The sequence below is a fragment of the Daldinia loculata genome (genome assembly GCF_022478755.1).
Source record: "Daldinia loculata strain CBS 113971 unplaced genomic scaffold F4817scaffold_148, whole genome shotgun sequence".
Taxonomy (NCBI): domain Eukaryota; kingdom Fungi; phylum Ascomycota; class Sordariomycetes; order Xylariales; family Hypoxylaceae; genus Daldinia; species Daldinia loculata.
Window position 1 is genome coordinate 1 of NW_026055002.1, and position 22,844 is coordinate 22,844.

At 45.2% G+C, this 22,844-nt stretch overlaps 8 protein-coding genes across 8 annotated transcripts; 6 read left to right on the forward strand and 2 right to left on the reverse strand.

Moving 5' to 3' along the window:
• Nucleotides 1-96: 96 nt before the first annotated feature.
• Nucleotides 97-2,831, forward strand: F4817DRAFT_355376 (P-loop containing nucleoside triphosphate hydrolase protein). The gene is made up of 3 exons (XM_049305651.1): nucleotides 97-975; nucleotides 1,038-1,150; nucleotides 1,206-2,831. Exons 1-3 carry the CDS (start codon nucleotides 644-646, stop codon nucleotides 2,252-2,254), a joined length of 1,494 nt encoding a protein of 497 aa, XP_049153297.1. The 5' UTR covers nucleotides 97-643; the 3' UTR covers nucleotides 2,255-2,831.
• A 1,290-nt stretch (nucleotides 2,832-4,121) lies between these two features.
• F4817DRAFT_53209 (WD40 repeat-like protein) lies at nucleotides 4,122-5,762 on the reverse strand. The gene is made up of 3 exons (XM_049307591.1): nucleotides 5,396-5,762; nucleotides 4,872-5,329; nucleotides 4,122-4,809 (listed from the first exon to the last, which is right to left on the reverse strand). The coding sequence occupies exons 1-3, from the start codon at nucleotides 5,651-5,653 to the stop codon at nucleotides 4,452-4,454; spliced, it is 1,074 nt and encodes a 357-aa protein (XP_049153298.1). The 5' UTR covers nucleotides 5,654-5,762; the 3' UTR covers nucleotides 4,122-4,451.
• A 1,622-nt stretch (nucleotides 5,763-7,384) lies between these two features.
• F4817DRAFT_53258 (uncharacterized protein) lies at nucleotides 7,385-9,172 on the reverse strand. The gene is made up of 2 exons (XM_049307593.1): nucleotides 8,454-9,172; nucleotides 7,385-8,376 (listed from the first exon to the last, which is right to left on the reverse strand). The coding sequence occupies exons 1-2, from the start codon at nucleotides 9,053-9,055 to the stop codon at nucleotides 7,641-7,643; spliced, it is 1,338 nt and encodes a 445-aa protein (XP_049153299.1). The 5' UTR covers nucleotides 9,056-9,172; the 3' UTR covers nucleotides 7,385-7,640.
• A 918-nt stretch (nucleotides 9,173-10,090) lies between these two features.
• Nucleotides 10,091-12,098, forward strand: F4817DRAFT_53254 (tubulin-domain-containing protein). Its single transcript, XM_049307592.1, has 4 exons — nucleotides 10,091-10,209; nucleotides 10,268-10,308; nucleotides 10,379-11,487; nucleotides 11,544-12,098. The coding sequence occupies exons 1-4, from the start codon at nucleotides 10,202-10,204 to the stop codon at nucleotides 11,772-11,774; spliced, it is 1,389 nt and encodes a 462-aa protein (XP_049153300.1). The 5' UTR covers nucleotides 10,091-10,201; the 3' UTR covers nucleotides 11,775-12,098.
• On the forward strand, nucleotides 12,028-13,102 carry F4817DRAFT_53264 (uncharacterized protein). Its single transcript, XM_049307594.1, has 2 exons — nucleotides 12,028-12,514; nucleotides 12,600-13,102. The coding sequence occupies exon 2, from the start codon at nucleotides 12,602-12,604 to the stop codon at nucleotides 12,869-12,871; it is 270 nt and encodes an 89-aa protein (XP_049153301.1). The 5' UTR covers nucleotides 12,028-12,514; nucleotides 12,600-12,601; the 3' UTR covers nucleotides 12,872-13,102.
• A 270-nt stretch (nucleotides 13,103-13,372) lies between these two features.
• Nucleotides 13,373-15,150, forward strand: F4817DRAFT_53296 (uncharacterized protein). Its single transcript, XM_049307595.1, has 5 exons — nucleotides 13,373-13,494; nucleotides 13,540-13,810; nucleotides 13,887-14,521; nucleotides 14,573-14,587; nucleotides 14,635-15,150. Exons 2-5 carry the CDS (start codon nucleotides 13,549-13,551, stop codon nucleotides 14,842-14,844), a joined length of 1,122 nt encoding a protein of 373 aa, XP_049153302.1. The 5' UTR covers nucleotides 13,373-13,494; nucleotides 13,540-13,548; the 3' UTR covers nucleotides 14,845-15,150.
• On the forward strand, nucleotides 15,051-16,513 carry F4817DRAFT_53316 (uncharacterized protein). The gene is made up of 2 exons (XM_049307596.1): nucleotides 15,051-15,916; nucleotides 15,980-16,513. Exons 1-2 carry the CDS (start codon nucleotides 15,457-15,459, stop codon nucleotides 16,264-16,266), a joined length of 747 nt encoding a protein of 248 aa, XP_049153303.1. The 5' UTR covers nucleotides 15,051-15,456; the 3' UTR covers nucleotides 16,267-16,513.
• A 1,991-nt stretch (nucleotides 16,514-18,504) lies between these two features.
• F4817DRAFT_364154 (uncharacterized protein) lies at nucleotides 18,505-21,692 on the forward strand (the record flags this gene model as incomplete). The annotated part of the gene is made up of 4 exons (XM_049306718.1): nucleotides 18,505-18,549; nucleotides 18,617-18,770; nucleotides 18,837-19,035; nucleotides 19,093-21,692. The coding sequence occupies 4 exons, from the start codon at nucleotides 18,505-18,507 to the stop codon at nucleotides 21,254-21,256; spliced, it is 2,562 nt and encodes an 853-aa protein (XP_049153304.1). The 3' UTR covers nucleotides 21,257-21,692.
• Between the last annotated feature and the right edge of the window lie 1,152 nt (nucleotides 21,693-22,844).

Below are 22,844 nucleotides of genomic sequence, written 5' to 3' on the forward strand. Positions count from 1 at the left end.
AATTTGCTTATTTCAATTGGGGTATCCGGTACATTGAGCAAGTGTCTATATCTGAACCGTGCCACAAATGAACAGGTGCTGCGTTAACGGTAGCCCTTCGGGAGCCTATGTATACCTATACATACTGAACATATACTTTATTCTAGATGTCTCATCTAGAATTCTGACACAAGGGTAAAGGGGACGAATGAAATTAATCATATGTAGGATCCCGGGCTGCAAAGGCAGTAAACTGCTATCTTCATTTTAATGGCTTCTTATCTCTACCGTTCATACCAATCATATTACATAGAGATTCAATGGTGCCAAGTCACTTATCGCCACCTTTTACTATTGGAGGCTGAATGTCACACAGCATCAATAACCCAGCGCGAAACTGAATTTTCTCGTCCTCTCGTGTGGTAGAAAACAAACGCCCAAGAAAAGTTCACGGACGTTCGAGTTGATTCCACCCGGTCATCCTTTGCTTAGTTTAATCTTACGTCTAAGGTATCTAGTTTTCTGGAATAATAATCCGCTAAGTTATATTGAGCCGCAGGAGCCCTCTCGGTATCATCAAAATTCACGTGTAGCTCACTTAGCAAGATTTCCCCCCAGCTAAATCTACGACGTTCCCCGAACCCCGCCACAAGATTTACCTACTATGACTATAATAACTACCACAGGAGAGGATATCCGTGGGAATAGGTCCGCCTCGGTTCTGGAGGAGGTCCAAGATGTTCAACCCATTCATACGCCCCTGAATGATTTATACAAGGATACCAACAGCATCCGGCTGGGTGATAACTCCGAAGCTTTTGACGATGAATATGACTCTGATTGTCGAATGATTTCTATTTCAGATGACGACGACGACGACGACGACGACGACGACGACAAGTTATCCGACAACTGGCTTCAGGCTAGATTGACGAGACTGCTAAACTCTGCTAAGGGGGTAGCATCGAAGCCCGTGGTTAACTTTGTGGAGAAGTAGTACGTCTACATCGATGCATCTGAAGCTCAACTAAGCAGCTATAGTGCTAATTTTATCATAGCCTAAAAGGCACCAAGTTGATCTTCGTAGTAGGCCAAACGGGGACTGGGAAATCAACCATACTACAAGAACTAACTGGCTTGGATCTGAGTATTGGGTATACATTGAAATCAGGTACGTGCTACGAGGCCTCATAGACGAACATTAGGTTACTAACTTAACATTATAGGTACTCAAAAGTACGAAATCTGTCCCGCTTTCATTGACGGGAAACAATATCTCTTTGTAGACACGGCTGGATTTGGCGCTGCAGATATGGACGACATGGCAAACTATTATAATATAATCAGCTGCTTGAAAGCTCTTGGCCCTTTCGTCACAGTTGCTGGTCTTCTTTTTGTCTACGGCAAAATGCAAAATCGACTTCGCAAAGAGGACCTCAAAACCATCAAATGGGTTCAGTGCTTCTGCGGCCCAAAGTTCTTCCGAAATATTGTCTTCGTCACGAACCACTGGGATAGTTGGTCCCCAAAAGACTTTGTGAAGAATTGGACGACAGTCCCAGAACTGCTTAGTCAAGAAGATATAAGCCGGATCCTGAATCCGCCAGGAGGCTATCGTGGAGGCTCGGTGTACCATCACGGCTTTCCAGGAGGTAAAGGATCCGTTGACGGTTACGACCGTATGCTAGACCTTGAGGACCACAAATCCCAAAGAAGCGACGAACTCCGAAACCTTATCAAACAACACTACGCGAAAGCAACGGGTATAAAACTGCAAGTTGCTCGCGAGATCGAAAGTGGCGTTCCCATAGCGGAAACAGAAGCAGCCAAAGTGTTGAATGCAGACATAGTCACCTCTAAAATCCACATCAAAAATGGTCGCGCTCTCATCACGGTCAAGTCCGATGCCCCCCAAACATCAAGTCCCATTAGAGAAGCCCTACCAACACCATCTACCTCACAGTTCCAAGTGCAATCCCAACGATCGACTGGGCCTGAGCTAAGCACATCCGACTTGTGTTCAACGGTTCAAGTAGCGAGACCTCGCAAAATTCAGCCTTTTATCCCAAAACCTCTCACCTTAATAGCCCCCCCACCTATAAAGGATACAGAGGATATAGAGGAAAGAGAAAGTACGGAGGATACCGGGTCATCACTCCCTAAAAGTTGGTGGCAGACAGTCATTGAATGGACGAAGCTGGCCTTGAAAATAGCCGACTTTTTCAAGAGTAGTCGCAACAATAAGCCCAAAGGCCAGAAAGATAAGACTTCATAAATTTATGGACAAACTGCCTTGAAGCCCTTCGACACCCATGAGTATTACTGTTTAATTAGCCATCGTCTAATTAATAGCAAGTCGGGCAGGGTGGGTACCGTCAGCCTATTACGTGTATGAAAGAAGTTATTCGCATTCGTTACAAATATTTCCTTACAGATGCACCATGTAGTTTTCTCTAGTCAGTAGATTGCAACTTTTCATAGTTAATATCCCTCTTATATCACATATGAAGAATGAGGTTTCTGCTATTAATACTACGAGCAATGCTTGACCAGATAATAGGAGAAGGGCCGAGAGAATTTTAATCTGCCTTATTATACCAACAGGTATCAAGTTTCAATATCACAACTCTTTGTCTGGGGCTGCTTAGCTTTTTTTTACTAGAAATGTAAGTGATGTAAACGAAGTCTATTCGGGTACTTGTTATATACTTTCGTAAACGATATACTTGGATTTTCAGGGACTCGAGCTGGAAAGTGAGAATAGGCTACTAGGTTCGAACCCAAGTCCGTTGAAGAGCGCCGAGGGGTTATTTCTACTCCTATCACGTCTCTAACCACTAGTTCACGACCACTTTGACCAGGCAATCGGAAATCAGGAGTGATGAGAGGGGCTCCTAACATATTTTATAGCTTTAATCACAGCTGGCAACGCCTTAGAATTCCTAAGATGTAAGTTTTACCACTTTGTCTACTACGAGTTTATTCATCGTTTGTAATTCTCATGCCCCTAAATAATAAGCACGACTACGATTGCGGTTCTGTATTGTGGCCCATGTCAATATGTCAGCCGTCTATTATCATCCCTAAGCAGCAGCCCGCAAATGACCTTTCCATTGGTATTTGGCATAGCATTGTAGCAATATTTGTACACTTAAAAACATGGTATTTGAGCGTCAAAATAGTTTGCCATGTACTATAACTGCCTAAGCTAATATTACTAGGGTCTATGCACTGGATCCCATACTTGAACATTTAGTCCGGTCGAGATACTTGAATTGCGCCTTTAGCGTACATAGGAATGCTTATGAGGTTATTACTGCTCCCCGGTATAGGGAATGAAGCATCGAAAGCTGGGTATAATGCCAGGTCCCAACATGCTACAGATAACGACGGGGGCTTGATGTTCGCAAGAAGGCGGCAGATACGACAGCTTGAGGATTTGAGTTGCTCCTGGGATTCAGACAACAGCATGATTTGTCTTGGGCTATATTCTGGGTTTGCTAATTTATTCCACGGCACCTCCCGACAGCGAGAGCAAACGAAATAGCCGGGAAAAGGTAGGCGGTCGAATACCATATCCATTTTTAGTTTTATCTCCTTTAAGCCCCTGTTGAGCAACGAAGGCTACCTTGCGACCGTCTTGTCCGACTGTTCCATCGTATTTGGTAATTAGTACTCGTGAAGTTCGCTTTAAAATATTCGGTAGTGGTTTCTGGAACTCTCGACTGACGAGGAACCAACTTTTGTTGAGAATGGATCTGGCTTTGAACAGTTATTTTCTTTCAACACAGCTTGCCTAAAACCCCTCTGTTGCGTCGTATCGCACATATTTCACCAAGTCCCCTATTGGACCATGTTGAAGGGCTGAGCGATGAGGCGTTGCACCTTAGGTGCCTACCTCGGCATATAAGTTAAAATTTATTTACGACGGAGACAAGAGGGACGTCCCCGGGGAAACAAATGGGAAGATGTACTGAAATAATACGAACCGGCATGAATATTTATCGAGTGGACCTAGGAAGACCGCCTCTCCCTTCATGTCGTTCTTACTACTACCCCCTTAACACTCTATAGAGAACTGGTGAGTACCTAGGTACTATGCATTAACAAGGGCGTGTTCTCTATTATCTGTCCGTTTACCTACGTAGATAAAGTCACATGGTATCGTGTCGTCCGCCTGCCCTCTCATCTCTACCCCTTGCCCTATACGGCAGCCATATTCCTACAACTTCTGTCGTTCTTTTTTTCCTTTTCCTGTTTCCTGCAAGGCAGACTCGGGGCCGTATAAGCCACATTCTGATTATCCGCTTATTCGGCAAACCAATCTGTTGGATATACGCGTGGGCAAGTAGTAGCCACGACAACATGCTAATAGCTGCCCTCCTCCTGTCCCGCCCTGATTACTTCTCCATATTCCAATCACCTTGTTTATCCAGCATGCGCGCCTTGGGTCGCCCTGAGCCGTGGGCGCTCTACCGCTTCTTGACGTTCTGGCGAGGCTTGCACTCGTCTCCCTGGATGGGGTGTAGCATGACCTTGTTAGGGTAGTTCTGACTGTTACCCATATAACCTTTACTCCAGTCATATCCGACCGCGTACGCAAAGATGGTGCCTCCCGAGTTGAACGTCGTCGCCGTGATGCTGCCTCCTACCGAGGGGTATCCCTTCAGCCGGTGTTTCGCTTCCTTGTCCCAGAAGTGGAACGTGCCGTCGCTACCGGCCGTACTGAACGTCCCGTGATGTGGATGGAATGAGATGTCGTTGACAGCGTATACCTGCGTCGTGTTACCCTGAGGCGCGTCACGGTGACATTTGAATGAGAAATTAGAGCTATCTTACGTTAGTAATCTACTAAAATAGAGAGGGCATCTTTTAAAAAATTGGTGACGTACCTCGAGTCCTTCTCTTCCACATACTGGATGGCGCAACGACCCTCGATACTGCCAATAGCAAAACCGCTAGCGTCTGTAAAACAGCTAACTACACGAGTCTGCCACTTAAGAGGGCTTTGAAGTGTCTTATAAAATTTCAGGGGGTCCTGGAGGTTGACGACGTTGATGTAGCGGTCCGCAGTGCCGATTACTAGTAGCGTATTACGCACATCCATGGAATATACACGTTCTTGGCAAGTGATGGATCCGACGGGCGTACTTTGCCGTAGGTCCCAGTATTTGACGGTCTTGTCCCACGAGCCCGTCACGAGCATTGGACCGTTCGAGTTGGGCAGCTCGAAGAAGCGGGCGCATCGGATGGTCTGCTCGTGCGCGGCTACCTGCGCCGTCTGGAGGGTCTGTAGGTCGCAGATTTTGGCCTGCTTGTCGGCACCGGAAGACACAACCTTGTTGCCATCCTGGGACATATATTAATATACGATATTCAATGAGTATAATAGTCATAGTAATATAAATCAACTTACTTTAGAAAAGTCTACGCTGAGAACAGGGGCCTCGTGGTCATACATATGCTTCCCTTCACTAGTACCGTTGGCAGCAATCTGATATATACGGACCTTCTTGTCCCAGCTTGAGACGGCTAAGATGTCTGAGGTAGGGGAAAAGGCGAGGTCTGAGACTGTGTCATCGGGGGGATTCGCCAGGGCAACATCGTTCTTTAAGTCGCCAATAGTGTTACTAGAAGTTGACGCAGCAGCGCTGCTCCCGAAGAGTCCCGACATATCGAATTGCGATGCTGGCCGTTACAGCCGTATAGATACGTAATGTTGGTAATTCCTTAAGAATGGCGATTGGTAAATATGGCGGCGACAGCAGCTAGAATTTACAGGATACAGCACGAGGCTGCCCTTCGGAAAAAAAAGTGATAGCTTCGAAAGCTGAAGACAAGCCGTTGGGAAATCCGGATGGGTATTAAGTACCTAAGCTTGTATAGAAATACCTATAAGGGTATGGTGTTCTGATGCGCCGTTGTTGTTATGCGGAATGCGGAATGTGGAATGCAGAATGCAGAATGCAGAATGGAAGATGAAGCGTTTTTGACATCAACGTGATGGAAGTTAAACGCGTACTGGAACCTTAGGTACTTAAGCCTACCTACCTAGGTAACCAACTAAAAGCTACAGGTCATTAGCCATTCCCTAAAGCTGACTAGTCACGTATTTGTCAAAGCTTCGACGAGTTCCGCATATGATTGGACAATACGGAAGTCGCCTTCAAAAGTTTTGTCCATAGTGCGCGCCTGTCAGCTTTGACCACAGCTGTGGAACCGCTGGCAGCACTTGGCGGCTACAGATTGGAAAGTATACTTTATTTCTTCCATTTTTCTATATTTAATAGCGACCTTAATTTATACAATAATAAAATATGATTACAATTAATAATTAATTTTAAAACTAAGCTTTATTATATATAAATTTTAAAATTTTAACTATTATATTTTTAGGTTTAAAATTAAGTAAAATAATAGTATTTTTAAAAGTATATCCTACCAGTCGTCGCCAAGCCTTGGCAGTGCTGGCCAAAGCTGACAAGGGCTGACCTATGGACAAAACTTTTGAAGGCGACTTCCGTACCTAATCTTGATATAGATTGACTCCACTATTTCAACTGCTTAGTCATGTCCAAAAGATGCAAACCTTTAAAACGTTTTTTTTCGGCCCAGCTTTTTCATAAAATTTTCTTCCTTCTTCTACAACCCCCTCGCCCAACAAATCGCTATCGAAGCTACATACAGAGACTTTTGATCCATGATTGATCGTCTCCTCTTCTAGAATGCTTTGGGAGAAAGTCCCCGGACATCCTTCTTTCTGAAGGAAAGCGGAAACGCGCCGCCATAGAAGCACAGCGGCTTATGTCTCCCTATCTGTCCCTTGTTCTGCTATAATTCGCCCCGCCTGTCGCTACATCGCTCGTCTTCTCAGCGTGCTGGCCCGTATTTTCTAGCCTTGAGACCTCATGGACGAAGATATGAGTCCGCGCTCTTGGTTGGGTGGTTCGGTGTTCAAGTGCCTGGGGGCTTGTCGATGACAGTTGGTCGTGGATTAGGCGGACGAGGGGCGCGAAGGATAGGTGTAGATCCCCTGTTGTCGAGATTGATAGTTATGCGATTGCCCTGCTTCTTCCCTGAGGACGTGGCTCGGTTACTCGATGGGGCTTATTCTTGGTGCGAGGGGGTTCTCTTCGTGATGGACTGCTAGACAACCCAAACTCTGGGCTTCGTGGGAAGCCTTTCCTCCGTCTATGCTGCTCTGGATCGAAGGTTGTGCGGGATCTTGGTAACCCAAGTGCCAGCCAAATGTGAAGTTCATGTGATGATAACCAGTATTAGAGTCAAGCACTGAGGCTAGCCAATGGTTAGTTCGTTGAAGACTAAAAATGCGTTATGGTATCTGATGGACATTATTCTCACTTTTTTCTATGAGGTTAGTTCTAGAGATGTAGTCTAGGTTACATGATAGTCTCAGTCATTATGTTAGACAGTAATGCCTAATTATATTTATATACTCGCCATGATTAGACATTGTAGTATACTAGTGATCATTATATGCATAATATCCCATTTAAAGACTTGAACGCCATTGTGCCCTGTAACCCATGCTACTTGGTATCCTCAACCGGAAGTGATCCTAAAAACACCAGGACAGCAACTAAGCCAATAAACACAAACCCACTATTACATATATATAGGCATATACGTGAATATCCTCATCATATCAAACCGCCAAGGACCACCTTGCCCACACTAGCGATCTCCTGTTTCAAGCCCGTCCGGCTAGAATCTTCAAATTCCTTGACCACACCCTGGATGATAATCTTGCGCACCTTGGCATCAGCTTTGGTAAACAGCTCCGCAATGATAGGAGTACAGTCTTTCGCTGTAGGAAGAAGGGACATGAGCCTCGAGTAGCAATCGATTAATACGTCGCATAGTGTAGCAAACGTCTCAAAAAAGTCGGGATCGAAAGGAAGGTTCGGCGTTAAGAGGTGAGTGTACTCCTCTCCAGGCACAAGGTCGTTGCCCTCACCACCAAGCCCGAAGTTGATAACGCTCGTAGGCATCGAGTTCACGGCCGAGCCGCTAGCTAGGCTATTGTTGCTAGTCTCCGTGTACAAATCATTGGCACCTGACTGCCTCCGGCCTCTTCCACCAGGTCCTCGGCGGAACATATTTGGTATGCGGGCGCGGGAAAGCGAACTCGTGTTCACGCCATTCTCGGTATGGATTTGCTGGTAGGATTCAAACTCGGCGAGTAGGGTGTTGAGAGAGCGAAGAAACTCGAGCGGCGTGCCCGAGTTGAGGTCCATGACGGCCGGTAGCGAAAGACCGAGCAGAAGATAGTTGGTAGCACGATAGGCCAACTTGCGGCTGTCAAAATAAGGCATACGTGCCAGGTCGGGCTTGTCAAAAAGCAACGTGTTGAACCAGTAGACGCGACCCTCATGACTAGCACATATTATCAGCTTTCTGATCAAAGAGACGTGGTGAAATAAAAAGAGGAGGGGCCTCTTCTAGGAACATACGCTTTACGTAGATAATCTAAAGTTGATATCCTTTTATTAGCGACTTCGTGGATATGCTGGTGAAGCGAGGGGATCTCGTTTTGAAATAAGGGAGGAGAAGTTGTAGTCGAAGCAGGATAGTAGCCGTTGATAGACGTTGGTGCCGTGCGGGCTATCATCTTAGAAAAAGAATCGGTCGATGCCGGCGAGGATACTATATCGGGTTCTTTTACCAACCTGGCGGCGGCAGCAAGCGCAAAGTCAGGGGGAATAGCGGGTGGTATAGCAGCGTCGGTTCTGATCTGGCCTCCTGTTCCTGTTCCTGTTCCTGCATTGGACGAACTTCCCCGTCTTTTTCCCTTGGAGGGGGAAGAAAAGGATGGTTTGCGCCCAAAAGAAGGTTTGCGATCGCGGTCTTTAGTCAAGACGTTAGATTCCCTCTCTTTGTCCTTATCTTTGTCGCCCGAACTGGTACCGGGACGCGATCTACTGGAGCTACGACCACCTTGGCTCGATTGCGACTGTGCGTTAGGGATCGAATTGGCGCTGCTGTTCCCCCAGATATTGGTAGAAAAGAAAGGAGTCGCATTCTGCGTCGGTGTCGAAGCAGCAGATCTCTGCATGGTTGACCGAGCGTAAGCGTGAGCGTGAGCGTGGGCGTGTGGCTCCCACCCTTCGAAGGTTGCGCCGTGGTAAGTCTAAGATTAGCGCGTTGCGCGACAAGGCCCCCGACAGACGGCCTCGATTCGTGTAAGCCGCTTCCCCCTATCTGGATTGGAAAATTCGCTTGGTTTAATTGGATGTGGAGAGAGCAAATGCATGTGAAGGCAATTTAAACGAATTACTAAGAGATATGAATTATGGATTCGACATGATGTACATTAGGTAAATGACGTTTAATGGGGATATATACGGAATAAAGATTTGGGTATTAGATCGGAAGATGGAGCGAATGTGAAGATGGAGGAACGGTGTGTACATATGTGCGCAGGATCGTGAGAAACTCATATGTATGTACAATACGGAATACCTAAATATAAGTATTATGTACATATGTAGATATGTAGGTAACCTTAGATGCATGCAGGCCCAAGCTACCTGGCTGCGCTTGCTGTCTATTTAGCCTTTGGAACGGGCAGGTAAGATCATATATGTACCTGTTTTACAAGTAGCTGCATTGGCGGTAAGAGGTCGGGGTCGGGAGGTTATCACACGCATGCATTTGCTGTTTTGTGATGCAGCTTCAGGGGGTCCACTAGCCTACAGCTTTATCAATTGGACAGCACAATCATAACGGAGCTGTACCCTGATGTTTCATGCCGAGCGAAGCGATGTAAGGCTCAAGATGTTGGTGTTAGGACGAGATATAGGTAATAGTGATCATGATATTGGATATAGTAAGCAAAAAGAAAGAGATCATTATCTCAATTATCTCAAGCTTATAAAACTAGATATGATGAAGCCGAGTTTCTGTTGTTTGAGATCGATTCTAAAATGTTTCAATTGGTTCAATGTTTCACATGAGGAAATACAGGTACTCGGTTAATTCTCCGAGTTGCTGTGGAGCTAAACTGTTAAAGCTTAGAGGATTATCCGTACTCCAAGCACAACCCCGCCAATTTGGGCACCTAGGTACCTAAAACGCGCTACGCGTCGATAAGACAACCCGTTATCAAATATCTTAAGCTCCAAGGGAGCATTTGTTAAGAGAGAGCATTTCTTTCGTAGCATAAGTCTACAAACTTAAGAATAAATTACGTGTCGCGATAATGCCCAGGTAAGCAAGCTCAAAATATCCCCGGCAAAACTTATACCAATCTAACACTACTTTTAAGAGAAATTATTACGATTCAGGCGGGCCAGTGCGGCAACAGCAGTGAGTGATGTCCATTCAGAATCCCGAAAACAGCTCTTGCAGCTAGGACATATACGCTGACACGCCCAAGTCGGTAGCCAGTTTTGGCAGCAGCTATGCCAGGAACACGGCATCAATCAAGACGGCAACCTCGAAGACTTTGCCACAGAGGGTGGTGATCGCAAGGACGTCTTCTACTACCAGAGTGACGATACGAGATATATTCCCCGAGCAATTCTAATAGATCTCGAACCCCGCGTCATCAATGGTATACAAACTGGCCCTTATAAAAACATCTACAACCCGGAGAACTTCTACGTCGGTAAAAGTGGCATCGGCGCAGGGAACAACTGGGGTGATGGATACCAGACCGGTGAGGCCGTCCACGAGGAGATCATGGAGATGATAGAGCGCGAAGCAGATGGCAGTGATTCTCTTGAGGGCTTCATGCTGCTTCATTCCATTGCTGGAGGTACAGGTTCCGGTCTAGGCTCTTTTCTTCTGGAACGGATGAACGACAGATTCCCCAAGAAGATCATCCAAACGTACTCAGTGTTCCCTGATACCACAAATTCGGGAGATGTCGTCGTCCACCCGTATAACAGTCTTCTCTCCATGAGGCGGCTGACACAAAATGCCGACTCGGTCGTGGTTTTAGATAATGGAGCTTTGTCTCATATCGCGGCAGACAGGCTGCACGTTCAGGAGCCGTCATTCCAGCAAACCAATCAGCTAGTCTCAACAGTCATGTCGGCCAGTACAACAACGTTGAGATACCCCGGTTATATGCACAATGATCTCGTTAGCATTCTAGCATCGTTAATTCCTACACCTCGCTGCCATTTCTTAATGACGGCATATACCCCCTTCACCGGAGATCAAGTTGAACAAGCTAAAACGGTCCGGAAAACCACCGTACTTGATGTTATGAGACGACTATTACAACCTAAGAATCGTATGGTCTCAACTATACCAGGGAAGAAGAGTTGCTACATTTCTATTCTCAATGTCATCCAAGGCGAGGTCGACCCAACAGACGTCCACAAGAGTCTGCTACGTATTCGCGAGCGAAGATTAGCAACATTTATACCGTGGGGCCCGGCAAGTATACAGGTGGCTCTGACAAAGCGCAGTCCATATATCCCGATGAGCCACCGTGTTAGCGGTCTGATGCTGGCTAACCACACCAGCATCGCAACCGTAAGTCTCTTTAAATGCACATTTCGGCGGCAATCTATCAACTAACGATCTCATAGTTATTTAAACGAATTGTTCGCCAATACGATGGTATGCGGAAACGCAACGCTTTCATAGATAGTTACAAGAAGACAGCACCCTTCTCAGAGAACTTCCACGAATTCGATGAGGCCAGGGAAGTAGTGACGGACCTAATTGCTGAGTACGAGGCAGCTGAAGATGCAAATTATCTAAACCCCGACGAAGGGGAGAAGGCGACGTCTGCAGAGACGGACAAAAGAGTCGCGTAGTGAAGATGTTTCTTTGTAAGAAGAAGCAGAAGTCATGAGATCATGTCGCATTGAAAAACATGGCCAGTGGTTTTGTCGCAAGATTGGTAAGGGATATCAACGTGGTGTTTAGGCGTTCCAGGTATGACGTTTTGAATGCTGATATGATGGCAAACCATTACCCAACACTGCAGTATCTCCTCTTAATAATTTAGAAGTGTTGAGAATCCTGTAGACTAAGCTGTGACTGGAAATCGAATTTACAGATTTGCAGATTTGCAGATTCCGCTTCAATTTCAGCCTCTTGTTTACTTAACCTAGTCGATTACGTCGTCGTCTACGGGTCATCCCGTTCCTAGACCCAAGAATACCTAGGTACCTTTCAAAAGTTGACAGGGGCATTAGGCGAGCTTTGGGGCTGAATAGGCGGGTCCAGAATCGGTAAATTTACACATGCGTTATACTGCGATAGCTTAAGATTGACTATTGTGACGTCAACTCTTCAACCTTAGGTATATTAAAGCCCTCGAATGACGTCAAGATAGCTTCTGCTCCACCGGACCAAAAGTTCCTAGACGATATCATACATACAACTGACGTACATATTAAAGCATCGAGGTCCAGCAGTCTATACTGTTTCATTCTCTTTCATCATTAGACTCACATAAGAAACACCAACTAAACTCATCGATACTTCTCATCACAAGATCTATAACATACGATTAAATTCACACCTTGTCTCCATCACATACTATCAAACAGTAAGTTCCCTAATCAAGCTAGTTATATATAACAAATGTAACTTCACGACATGAGAACAGCTCAAAACTAACATAGCTACAACAGAAATGACTCAATCAAAGGCAGACAAAATCGAGGAGGTCCGATCCAACCTCCCTCTACCTGAACAGCCCCCCGTCGCCCCAGACTGGAACTCGGCCGACGCCCGCAACGTCAACGTCGGCTCCGGCCGCGTCCAGAGCGACGTCTCTACCGGCGCCGGCTCCACGGCGGGACTGCGTGAGCCCGCAAGCAAGAAGGACGTCGACTTAAGCGGCGTGGGCCGCCAGGGCAAGGATAACCTGGAGAACCCGCCTAAGGATGCGAAGTCCAAATAGGGAGATCGTGTGTTGAGTTGAGGGGATAGATGGGTTACGATAAGATGGTTTATTGGGACTTGTTTGTACAACATAGGGGGAATAATCTCCGAAGGGAGTGTATTATTTACGGATGGATGGTATAGATACGCTTATATGCGTTGCATTAAGTTGCATAGTAGCTTGACATCGGTCGGCTACTTAGATAGATAGTCATTAATTGACTACCATGAAGAATAATCTACGTGAGGCTTTTCTCTTCACTGTAACTTGTTTTCACTTTCTTTGGATTGCGATAATACAATTTATTTCCCTTCTACCCGGCTTGGTCTATTCACACCAAATAGTGAATCCATCAATTTGGGAATGTTGGAAGAAGTCCCCGTCTAACCTGACACTCTGATCTCGTTACATTGGTGGCTTGCAAATTATGCAAGAGTTCCAAGTTTTGCGAGTTGCTTCAAACTGATTGGGCGATAAGCTCTCCAGTTGCATCGTTGTGGCTTTCAGTTTTCAGCCGCTGTTCATGTTACAAGAGATTAAGAAGGGGAGCCCTAACCCCGACGCACAACTCTTCTCCCACGCCCTCTGCCTCTTCGCAGGACCAACACTTTACCTATCAACATATATATTTGGTAAGAGAGGTAAGAGAAATCATGTTTAATTACCCAGTATCTCACTAGGGCAAGGAAAGGAGAATGGCGGAATCATCGACAGGAGCACATGTCGGTTTTCCACCTTTCAATTCCGGCGGCGAGGATATCTTATTTAAGAACTACCGTATAATATATCACAACCCCTACGGCGGCTTCCCCTACGTAGATAATGTCCCCGAAGAAGATTCCATCGGCATAGAGGATATCCCCCGCATGAAGGATATCCCGCCGTCGGCAAGTGCTCCTTCAGAAGACCAATCGCAAACGGGATCAACTCAGAGTGAATCCAAAAAGCAAGAAATTTGTAGGTGCCTACATCATTCGAAAGAGACTCATTCGAAATTATGAAATGAATGATGACGATCTAACATTTGAGAAAGTAAAAAAAATTAATTCATTATTATCATTGAGCCTAGAAGAGGTGAAATCGTTGATCCAGAAATGCCGTTTATTAGGTTTAGACCTCGATATAGACCGCCTCGTTCGATTTGCCGTATACTGGAATTTGCTGCCAATTGTCAAATATCTGGTCGAAGAAGAAAGCGCCGACCTGACACGTCGGGATATCTTTGATAGATCTATCATCTTCTATCTGATGCACCCGGGCTCCGAGTTGTTGGAGTATTTATCAAAGCGCGACTGCTTTACTGTAGAGCACTTGAACTACTTGGATAAGAAGAGGAAATGGTCTCCCTTACACTATGCAGCGAGAAACAATAATTTGTATCATATCAACTACTTACTCACAATGGGTGCTAACGCTGAAATCAGAAACGGAGACGATAAAATGCCGATAGAACTAATTAATATAGGCAAAAATGAGGGAAGAAGTACTGCGCTACTTTTCGCATTTTGGAAGATACGCCAATTGTATCCGCATTTGACAAATGCGCACTTTTATCGCTCTTGGGGTGACGGGTCAGGTATACATACGAAGCGGTTGGATATACTAAACTCCGTTTTCGACCCCCCAGAAGACGACTGCTTCAGCTGGTGTCATATTCCGTGGATGAACGTAAGTCTTCAGCAGAGCGTGTCATAACTTTAGGTATTCTAATATTGGTAGGGCATCATAATCTTTGTATGTTTTAACGAAGATCCCGGAGATCAGCAGCTAATATACTCAAGGCTGCTCTCAGGCACCTCGTACAAGAGAATGATTTCATTGGTATAGAGGGAACATATCGTTCGTGGTTTCTAGGGGCTACCCCCGCCTCTAATAATCCGAAGCTTAACTACCGTCAACCATCGTACGAGTCATATTACGATCGATTCAGGCCTCCGTATATGCATATTGTGGTATATACCTGCCCATGTATTGAGATTATGCAATGCTAACAAATACAGTTCCCCTGTCTCGTAGTTCGGACCAGAAACAATTATATACGGTCAAGGGAGGAGACTCTTGAGTTGAGATCAAAGATACCTAGTAGCTTCGCCCAGAGTCTGGTACAGGTGGAGTAAACACTAGATGAGACCTATTACCCAGCCCTCTCTACCGAAGCACTTGCACATCGAAATAATGACCAGGTGGTTTCCAGAGAGTGCATAGAAACACTCGATGGCATACAGGTTGACGATAATACAAGACCTATTCTGACGGTGTCCCAACTGTGGTTGTGGAGATCTGGGGAGGATATTTTAACTGCTTATTCGGAAGAGGAATCAGAGAGCTTTGAGGATATAGTCAAGGAAACGAGGACGTTGAATTCACCAGAACATTCTATATTTCAGGCTGGGCATATTATAGCCCATCACCTTCAGAAATTCAACAAACCACAAGCCGGTGGAAAGTTTCCATCGCCCCTTGATATTTTTGAGGTTAGCGTAGTCCGAATCTTATCAGACGTTGAGGCATATACGGATCCAAACAAGCAATTGCTGCCCGAGGATATTGAGAAAGAGCGCGGTTTTATACATAGAATTGCCGACGTTAGAGAGGAACTGGTTATGATACGGGAAATATTGGATCAACAAAAGGAAATTCTGCGTGATTTCATTCAGGATGTTGAGCGTCAAGAATTAGATGCTATTTTAGATGGCGCTCCGACAAACTCGGACTTCAGAAGTTGGGTGGGGTTGAAATCATCCGCAGAAGACATTGATCTGTTCCAGAAACGGGTTGCCAAGATTGATAGAGACGCAGAGAGGATCGAGAACTTGATTCAGAATCAGCTAAACGTGAAGCGGACATACGCCAGTATAAGGGACGCTCGCACCGGGTTGATTCTCAGCGCAGCTGTTATTGGATTTACAGTTATCACGATTATATTCGCGCCACTGGCCTTCATGACAAGTCTATTCGCTCTACCCCTCGAGGGTCTCCTGAAAAATCAATACCAACTCGACAGAGGAAACGGAAGAGATCCGATCACCGCGTACACCACGAAGTACGTTGCGGCGTGGTTTGGTAAGTATTGAGCCCCAGCTTCTATCCCCTAAGCTTCTTAATATGGAAGCTAACAAGTTGAAGTTGTGGCAGAGGTTGTATCGTTGGTTGTCACTGGTTTCCTAGTAGTGCTGTGCCTCTGGTATTTTGGCGTTCTCAAGAATTTATCCATGGTACGAGAAAACCATTCCAACAAAAAAAAGGTGGCAGATGATCGCAAGCACTCCAAGAACAGGTCGAGTAGAGTGGATAAGACGACTAGGTCAGTCGGAGAGAAGAAGTCGGGATCGGGTCAGGAGAAGACGGGTATGAGAAGAAGGATCACGGAACTTTGGAATCGTCAAAAGCAGGGTCAATCGGGTCTGGTATAAGGAGGTTTTTTAATGATGTCCTGTGTCGTGATTCGGTACCTTTTAGTTGGGACAAAGCTGGTTTGAGCGAGGTGCAATCGTATTGGTAGTGAGATGGAGTAGGTTGATCAATCTAGTATTCAGATGATTTCATGTAAATTAGTTTCCTATTTTCCGTCCCTTTTCGCGCTTGATGAGGTTTTGGCTCACGATTCAACACAGCATCATAGCTACACATATTAAATTATAGCACGCTCATTTTCACACATTCTCTGTGATTGACCGGGCCTCATTCATATACTCTAACCCCGGTAGAATTCCTCAGGAGGTAAGCTTCCATACCTTACCCCCTAGAGCTCGCTGCTCCAATTTAGTAGCTACAGACCCTTTTGGTCTACAACTCGCAATTTTAATAGGAAATACCTATAAAGAGCCATCTAAAAATCATATTGAATTACTCTGGCAATGGTTCTGATACAAGTATGATTCCTTTTATGAACAGTGAAGCTCGGTGTGTGTGAGGATGAGCTTGATGTTCTTCCATAATCATACGTCTTTAGCTATCAACCTCGTAAATGTATACCTACCCAGGTAGGCACTTATACTGCTAGAATCAGACTTTACGTGTTAGGGATATCATTTACAGCATCGACAAGCACCAATAGCCAGGTCGAGTTCACTGGCTATATATCTCCGGTTTCAATCTTAATGGCAACATTACCACTTTCAAACACATACGTATCTAGGTACCTAACTAATCTAGTCCATCGTGCCTTAAATATTCTAGGTGCATATATATATATATATTTCCTAGTAGTAGTTATCCGTTATACGAATTTTTCGTATTAGCTTTAACATTGAACATCATGTTAAATATTTACATGATAACTTAGGTACCTAAGCAAGAAGGAAAATATCAAGTATTACATCTTTAACAGTAGGTTACAAGGAATATAATTACAATCTAGTAAACATTGTTACTATTATTATATCTCTTTGGAAGGTTACCTTTCTAGTTTTAGAAGATGATTGCTGGAGGTGCATCAAAGAATGCCCTAGAAACACAGCGCCGACATACTATCAACACATCGGTAGGCTACACGCCTAAAACATACAGGCTATCCTAGATAACATTAAATCTTATCGTGCATGATAATAGGCGGCATTGTAATTATATGTGGTTTTGTTACTGAGTACCAAACCTTTCTTTCCCATCTTTGCTTCCTGGTTCCCCTTTTCCACCATATACCGCATGAACATGCAAACGGAACCGCATAATTTCTTCTGCATGTTTAGGTATAAGTCTCTCAGGTCTCCGTTACTGGGGATAATCTCTAGTAACCCGATCTCGAGTGCATGTCAAGGAGAGAAGAGGTATGCATGCACTCAGGCACATTTCCCATTCCCACTTTGTTTGTTATTTGGGCAGCAACTGTACCTAGATGTACGCTTGTTCTGGTACCTCCCTCGTGCCCTCGGCGGTGACTACAAAACTACCCCTGACATACCTATATACTGACCTGTCCGTCGCGTTCAAATAACAATAGCCTGCAGTTTATGTGTCTGATCTAACCGGTCCTAGGGTTCGTGCATCATTATTTCCTTTGGGACGTCCCCGAATAACACAGGCATCAACCTCAGAAGCCCCGGTTCGCGCAGTGATATACGTGAATTTCACGTGAACGAATTTTCACCTTAGACCCGGTTTACTTTAGGTGGTGATAAGGAAGTCGCTTCCTTTCGAATTGCACTTGACTGGAACTCCTGAAGACTGCAGCTCTTCCTTCCTTCTTACTTTTCCTCCTGCCTTTATTCTTTTACGCACACATGCTAGGTATTTAATTCTTACCACTTTCCCACTTAGTCTGCCTACATATTTACCCTCTTCATTCCTCACTGCCTCATAAGCACCCAAGCACCCTACGAGGAACATTGCCTGCCTTAGGTACCTAATATACCTCCTACGAGGTCCTCAACCCTTACTCAGTTTTAATACAACAATTAACCAACGCCATTCACTATCAAGACTTCATTTTTGGTTCTGACTTGAGGCAAGCCTCGATCTCCTACCTTCCTACCTACATTCGCACAACGTTGTGGTTAAGGACTAAGGTCGCCGGGCAATTGTTTACGCCGTGTTCCTTTTTAATATTGCATTGGACAAGACAATCCAGAATTCGGCCATACGTTGCGTTGACCTCCTTCCTTTAGTGTATACTCCTCGTGCCTAATACCAACTTTACTTACGAATCACTCACGATGGGTGGTTCAGAGGCGGACCAGCGCATCATGGACGCTATGATGGCAAGTCTTCCCTAACTCATCTACTCAAGACTCGAAAGGGTGATATACTAACTCTGGTTGTTAATAGAATGATCTCGGAAATAGTCGTCTTGAAGAACTTGCTAGAGATACCGATGAAGATCGGCGTCACGGCCGTCTGACCTTCCAAGTAAACCGTCGTCCACTCTCGACGCAACGCGAGGAACGCCCTTCGGCGAATGACCCTGCTGCAGGCTGGAAGAGTAAGTTATTTACATAATATATTCATCATAGCCACGGCTTGATACGAGACTAATCAATTGCGATAGATGCATTTAATGAGGGTTTGTTCAACGACTCCGATTATCATGCGGTCAAAGATCTTGACTCGCTTGATGACGGGAATGCCCATCGTCTAAACCGAGTTGCAACGAAACCGGGGATTGGGGGCAGCGGGAATTCTGCTGGCTACAACAGCCGGCCTCTAGCCTTTACTTCTAAGGGAAATGCTCCGACATATGATCCAATGTACGTAACTGTTCATCCTCTAAAATTGATATGGAATCTATGCTAATTCAGTACCAGGAATCCCGGTTATTCTAAGAAGCCAAGACGGCCCTCCCAACCCCTTCCACCGGGACATAGAGAAACTTCGCTTGGTGGTATCATGCCACCTGGTGTTGAGGTGAGACGATGGGACTCTAAACGAGCGGAACAAGCTGGTAACCCAGTTCACTTCACCCCTATACCTGATATACCTGGCACCGGACGCGGTACACCGGTCCAGGCGAGACCGCAACAACCTCCTACTCTAGGCGGATTAGGACGTAGCGCTCCGCTGCGGTTACAACCTTCTCTCATGCCCCATGAGCAGGAGAATACCCAGCTCCCGCATCAGAGACGACCAGCTGGACCCGCTCATAATACGCCTGATCAAAGCGATGAAACTCAAGTCACTCGTGGAAATTTGATCCAAACCACGACGCTTAAACTAGGTCGAGTTATTTTCCGAGATGAAGATGTTACTATTATGCTTGTCGTTGGGCTAGATGCATTTAGCCCTGGCCAAGTTTCTCTCCATGAAAGACCGAGCGGTGTCGTTATCTGGAATCTAAGTATCAATAATGGCAGAGCGACAAGAGGCGATATTCGTCTCTGCTTGCAACCGTTCCAATACGGAAGTAGCGTTCATCTTCGACGACAAGATAATGAGGCTTCCGAAGTACGATCGAGTCAGATACGATTCGGCAGTATTTCAGCCGCGCAGAAATTCGAAGAATTAGTAAAGTCTTGTCGGAAGCAACAGGAGAACTCTCGCATGCCAATCCTCATGGAAATGAGTGAAACCGAGCCCGCACCCCAGCTGGAAATTGATACGGACAGCAAGGACTCGGAGAAGACAGATGGACAAGCTCTCGAGAATCAAGTATCTAAAACCTACCGGACCAGAGTCGACACTGTGGCTTCTACACCCCCTAAGCCTACACCCCCTAAGCCTATCCCAAGCACGGAGATCACGAATGAAGATTTGATTGATCTTAATTCTCCCGAATCGCTTAAGAGATCGAAGTCTCCTATAAACCTTATAGACCTAGATTATCATGAAAAGTCAATAGTTAAGTCTATAGGCGATGCCGAGTCAGCTAGTCTCCAAAGAGAACCTGTAATCGCAGCGTCCATCAAAGGCACATTCCCTACGATTGCCCGATCTCAAACTATTTCGCCATCAGTCACGACACAGTATAGTGTTAGCTTCAGTACAGCTACGGTTTTTTCCACCTCACAACTCGAGCAGGATGTTGTGACAATTGAAGCGATCACAGCTGGAGTGGACATGTCTCAAGATTCCCTTCGCGTACTTTCTTCCCTAACGACCAGAGACTACAGGCACATGATAAAAATAAGCCGAAGTCTTTTGGAATATCTCACGTGGGCTCATAATTCATCACTAGTAGCGCCCGCTAAACAAGCAGCAATGCAGGTCGCGACGATGCAACTTAAGCGATATGAGGAATTCGGGGACCTGAATCAAGACGAACAGAGAAAGGCAATTGCAGTCGTATATGCGAATATCCTACATGGAAACGCTCCGATTATTCGCTCGGCCGACGAGATGATCGTGTTGCGACAATATGCGCGCCCCTGCCCCCCTAGAGTTCACCGTTTTAACGAATATTTCCTCAGAGTGACTGGACGCCTGGGAATGCAGCAGCCATCCACAAGCAACAATGCCTTCGTCTCAAAGGCTTTATGGCCAATGGAAAAGCATCTGGAAGATGCGGGACCTGTGCATGAAAAGCAATGGCCTGCACCGGAAGAGAAACTTATTGACATAGAAGAACGACCTGAAGAGGAGACGGTAGAAAAAACCAACAAATTCTTGGCTCTATTAAGGTATCATAATAGAGACGCCGTAAAATCAGTCCAACCAGAGGCCAATACATTGACGTACGCAATGAGCAACTCATCGGCGTCTACCATACGGACTGGTGCAGTCCTCGTGCCACGTACCAACCCAATGCAGGAGACGGATGCTTCTACAGACCGTACGCCGACGGTTCACGGCATTAGTTCCTCTCGTTGGGCGAATCAGTCGCGTAATACATCTACGAGCAATGCCGATACGGAGAGCCGTCGCAACTCCCCAGCACCGAGTCACGGACGAACCGCAACGGGCGACTTAAGTTCCCTTTCGGGCATCACGGCGCGACTTGCGACGCTCGAGTTGGATGATCTACAATGCCTTTGATGCACTCAATTAGTCATTTCCCCTTAGAGTTCTTCTTTTTAACATCTCATACTTTGGGTTACGAATTTCAAGCACACATCTCCACGTGCTTATGAAGTTGAGCCTACGGACCATTTCAGGCTCTAGCCATCTGTTTCTTTTCTTTTTCCTAACGTCTTAATAAGAATCTCGGATGTCGTCTTCGATTTCCGTCTGGTAGTCTGAAAGGGTGCTGAACCTCTTTTGCGTTTTCTCACCTAATGTATGGCATTATGCCGCGTGGCGTTATCCAAGACCTTCGCAAAAGCAAGTCTTTTAATAGATCTTGGACTATAGGGCATTATCTCTCCTATTTGTACTCTTCTATGACGGAATCAGAGGATCCGGCTCTCATAAGACAATAGGCCAGCAAACTACGTTTTAGGAGAACAACTGTTGGGTGGGTAAAGAAACCCGAGCTTAACGGCAATGCATCTCGGAGAAACTCCCAACAAGCTCTTACATGCTTAAGTCACTGCTAGACACAAGCAAAGTTAAATTCTTGGCCGAAACCTCGGGTTAGCCGCGACGATGAGATGGCATGGTGGAGACTGTTGTATATAGGTGTGGATAATGCTAGGTTAATAGTGAACGTAATGAGTCGTGTAAACCTGATATTGTCTTCGTGCGCCGTGATCGGTTGACTTCTCGTGGGAACACATATGTACTACATTTTTATACTTTGATTCAGTACTAGGACTACTAGCCACACGGATTCGGGCGCTAAGGCTTAAGGGAGCGCATATATGTAAGGTTATGTGGCTAGACGGATTGGAGCTGTATGTAGCCTCGGCTATTTGGCTATGGCTGGTAATAGGTCTAGGTAGCATTGTTGCCTTTATCCTATGTTTAGCTTAGGTTGAAAGCTTAGGAAGCTCAAGAAGCTAAAATGTATATTTTTTGTTCATTCTGCGTAAGAGCTTTACAAGGCAATTGATGATGTGTGCAGTAAGAAAGAGGCGGTCACGTTGTGTTTCTGACGGTGGCTTTTCTTAGGATCTTAGATTCTAACCGATAGCCAATCATGACGAGGGACGGGATGACCCTTGAACCGTTGCTGTGTTGGTAGCTTGTGACTTGTTTCCTTAGGAGATATGTTCCCCACAATGCGTAAGTTTGACGAGGGGTTCTGGTTGATGCTATGCGTTTTTGCTGTTTACCTTGTTTAAAATAAGCTGTTTTATGCATAAGCCTCTTCTGATATACCTAGGTAAGTACATCTTCAGCTGGCGCACATACTTTGAGTTAAAGGTGTTATGTAAAAGATGCTAGAGGCGGGATTCATAAAGCATGTAATGTTTATATTTATTTTATGTATATTAAATGTAAGATAAAGTGGCATGTAAAGATGCAAGGTATATAATATATAATATGGTAAAAAGAAGTTGTATTAAAGTAAATATGTATATAGGTACCATAACGGTAAAGGGTGGTTTTAAAAAATGGTTTTTTAACGAAATACTGTATCTTTTATATACATTATTTATTAAAAAGGTAACGTTATTTTTTAAGTAATTATTACTTAAATAATTACCGTTTTTTTTTAAAAAATTGTTTTTTTTTTAAAAAT